The sequence below is a fragment of the Jatropha curcas genome, unplaced genomic scaffold (assembly GCF_041381405.1).
Source record: "Jatropha curcas cultivar XTBG-Jc1 unplaced genomic scaffold, XTBG_Jcur_1.0 HiC_scaffold_932_pilon, whole genome shotgun sequence".
NCBI lineage: Eukaryota > Viridiplantae > Streptophyta > Magnoliopsida > Malpighiales > Euphorbiaceae > Jatropha > Jatropha curcas.
Window position 1 is genome coordinate 1 of NW_028322566.1, and position 4046 is coordinate 4046.

General features: G+C 35.4%; 1 protein-coding gene across 1 annotated transcript; it reads right to left on the reverse strand.

The window, feature by feature from the left end:
• Positions 1 to 44: 44 nt before the first annotated feature.
• LOC149491663 (acyl-CoA-binding domain-containing protein 2-like) lies at positions 45 to 3816 on the reverse strand. Its single transcript, XM_089717138.1, has 5 exons — positions 3020 to 3816; positions 2348 to 2453; positions 2136 to 2239; positions 1309 to 1400; positions 45 to 432 (listed from the first exon to the last, which is right to left on the reverse strand). Exons 1-5 carry the CDS (start codon positions 3538 to 3540, stop codon positions 311 to 313), a joined length of 945 nt encoding a protein of 314 aa, XP_089573264.1. The 5' UTR covers positions 3541 to 3816; the 3' UTR covers positions 45 to 310.
• Positions 3817 to 4046: the final 230 nt, after the last annotated feature.

Below are 4046 nucleotides of genomic sequence, written 5' to 3' on the forward strand. Positions count from 1 at the left end.
TGTCACAATACAATGAATCCCGTGGCCGGTGCTCTCCAACAACTACTAAGCCTTAGTCCAAAATTAGTTTCCAAATAATCAAAATCTCACTATATATCATATTAACTACTATAAAGATCTAAAACAAAAAAAGAACGCTTTGCCATGCACAAAATGGAATAAATATTATCCAATTTTGAATCAGAAACATGAGAATTGTAAGTAGTAGGAAGCAGACATTGATTAAATTTTATAACTTCAAAACAATATCATCTCAATCCATGATTTCAATAGAGTAATATCGTAGTTGCAACAATCCTGCAAACTGTGACTACAAACAATCACTAATTCTTACCTTTGCATTTATGTCAGCACTCATTCCAACAAGAACATCCACCACATTAAGATGGCCTCGATCTACAGCCCAATGCAAAGGGGTCCGGCCCTCACTATCTGCAATGATAAAAAATAATCTTTTCAGAAGAGGATAACAGTCAGGGGTAACCTTTCTGCCGATACAGGTTAAGCAAAAGACATTCTTAAAAAATCCTTCTTGAAACTCATGCTTTAATGAACAAGTGGGCATATCAACAGCAAGAAGAGAACATGCACATTGCATATAACATTTTAAGAACACAGTGAAGATACTTACATAATGCCTAAAATATCTAGAAAAGTTACCAAAAAAGATTGGCAAAGTTTCATGATTACAAGATATCTCAGCAGCTGAATACATGATAAAAGAAAATAAGCATGGAGAAACAAATAAAATAACATCTTTAGCTGATATATTTAACTTTCCATGTTCTACCACAAGATCATCAAGTTTGAAATTGTGCCCCCACCACCCCCCCCCCCCAAAAAAAAAAAAAAAAAAAAAAAACTTCAGCATCTGAAGCTCAAGTTACTATCAAGGATCTCAAGCTCAGTTCCATAGCTTAGTGATTGTAGACCTCAAAATCAGAGGTTTTTTCCTAATGCATTATCTTTTCAAAAATAATAAGGAATCTAAATTTAAAATAAATGAATAAATAAATAAAATATATGGTAATCCACCAGTTTTATTACATTACAACCAAATGAATCATCTTCCCAAGCTTCATAATTATGCCTATGATTGCAGCCTCTTGTGAAACTAAAAATTCTAAGCATTTTATTAGAATGCTAAGGTTGATCTCTGCCGAAGGAGATAATGGGCCATCTTCATGCAGCCCGTCATGTTCACATCTTCAGGAATTTACTGATAACTTTAGCATTGACATTGGCATAATAGCCATTGAATAATGGTTTTAATACTAAAAAAAGGAGATAAAAAACAATGGAATATACCTTTCAAGTTAACAGAAGCACCACTTTCTATACAATTAAGCAAATTCTTCACATCTCCTTCTCTGGCAAAGGCATGAATATCTTCCAGTTTCCTAATACAAGGAAACATCAAATAAAGGATTTTTAGACGCAGGCATAAGAATGCTTTGGTTCAATATCATAGTATCTATTGACAATAATAAAGCTTATATAAATACAGGCTTGTGTAGTTAGAAAATTTAGAAAGATGTAACTTGTATATGAACTTTCAAATGTTGTGGATCATCCTTCCTTTCCTTCACCTTGTTCCTAAATCCCACATGTTATAAGAATGATTTCCAGTTGATACAAGCAACAACTTTGCTAATTGCGAAACAGGATCACACCAACAAAAATTCCTCATCCCTAATTCTCTCTCTCTATATGTCTTTCATATAAGTGCAAGTTTGCTGAGAATCTACATAACTGACATAGAAGCATGGAGAATAAAGGCCACTGGGGGAATCAATGTCCAATTACATTACTAGACTGGTAAAGAAAAGGTCATCGTGATTAAACAAAGCAGGTAGATGTTGCAGACTAAGAAAAGTATTAATCTCTCCGACATATAGATACCTCAAGAAAGCCTTGTTCTAATACAAACTAGATTAGACACCAAGAATACAAAGCTGATCTCATACTAACAGAGCCAAACCAACACCAACATTTATGTGTACACTTCCCATATGTGTTTACTTGCAAGTACAGTATCACATGAAGGTCTAAGAGACCGCCTTCAAATGAATTTAAGAGCAAAAGATGTACAAATTAAAAATGATGCTCAATGCATAGAATTTAAAGAAACTTACGACTCATTTCCAGATTCCTCCTCAAAAACAAATGTGCTGAAAACTGGGCCCATAGATGCTTTGACGTCTGAACTTCGTGCATCACCATCTCCATCCTTTCTTTTCTAACCATTCATATGTTTAAGACATAAAAAATAAACAGATAATCAATATGCAAATAAACACATCGACCTAAGAAAAGGGAAGATGGTGAAACAAAATTAAAACCTCACCATGGCTGAACCAGAAGCCCAAGAAGGATACAACTCTGTGACAATATCAATGTACTTCTGCATTGCATCTTCTGGAGGCATAGCACCCAACTTCTGCCATGCTTGCCTGGTATAATTTTGTCCAATAAAAATAGAAACAGATAATAATACGCAGCCAGACAATATATACTGCAGCCATATAGAACCCAAAGAACAAATATAAGTTCCAAGAGATCATATGCTCAAATTATCAATTCAGATACTCCATAGTTTGCATTGACATGTGCATCATGGCAACTATGTATATGTATATATATATATATATAAAGAAAGATGAGAAGAGAAATTATTGATTATTGCATAAAAATAGAAGTACAAAAATCTACAGGAGTGCCATCTGTCACATTTTATGCATCTAGTAACCCTATAAGCCAATTATGGAATATCAAGACTTAAGTGTAGCTTCAACATCAAGTGAAGTGAAAAGTTAGAAAGACGCTTCAGTATCACAGTAAACAAGTAAGTTAAACTTCCATTAAAAACCTTAATCATACCTAAAATATCATTCTAATCACCAATTACTCAATTCTTAACATTTCAGGTTCACTTTCATCACTTCCTCACAGTAACTAAAATTCATCTTAAGATAAATCCAAATAAAGCCAATGCCGCTTAAGAGAGCAAGATAAATACCATTTCGCACGAGCGCTCATTTTGAGAGCCGAAGGAGGAGGAGTACTGCAAGGCCCCTCGGTAGCAATCTTATACAGCGCGTAAAGCTGCAACTGCACATCCGTTGACACCTTCTGCGACAAGCGATCCGCCGCAGCAGCCGCCACAAATGCCGTCGCAGCACTAAAAGTCTCGTCTAGTTCTGTGCTCTCAACACCCTCCCAATCATCATCATCGATGTCATTATCACCAAACTCACTTCCAGCTGTGCTCTCGTTCCTTACGCTACCATGCTCAGCCATCATTGAATCAGTATCAAAGAGAGTGGAAACATCGCCGGCAGCCGCCATATCACGGGCACGCAAGCCATAATCAGGGTTTGATTTGGGTCTTGGGGGGTGAGATAGATGAGATTCGGAGCTCCGCGAAATGGTGAGATTGTCGTCTTTGAAGGAAACGAGTACGGAAATGAGCTTGGCAAGAAGATAAGAAAAGAGCAGACCTATTAAAATGGATTGAAGAAGCTGTTGCCAATCTCCCATGGTGGACGTCAATAGAAGAAGAACAAAACCTTTAACCCTAGAAATTAAACAAACTAAAAATGGGAAGACATGAATAAACCCTAGAGATTGAGTGAATTTGTAGGAGTAGAGATGACAGAGAGACCCTAAATTGAAAGGGGCAATTTTCTTTCGCGTACTAGTGAGAGAGAATTTTTCATTTCTATTTTTTTTTTTCTTTTTAAGAGAGAATTTTTGGCGCCGGACTTATGGTTGGAGACACGTAACAAGGGTGTTTCGTTGAGCCGCCATGAACCGTGCAATCCGATTTAAAGCTACGATTCTCGGTGGTTCAACAAAAATAGCAATGAGTTAGGGTTTAAATATTTTAAATTATTTTACACACTAAGATATAGTTTAATGGTAATTACATATATGACTTGTCAATAAATTTATATTTGAATTCAACTCCTCCAATACTCTATATATATATATATATATATATATATATATATTTAAAATTTTTTTAACTTTAGTATTTATAGATT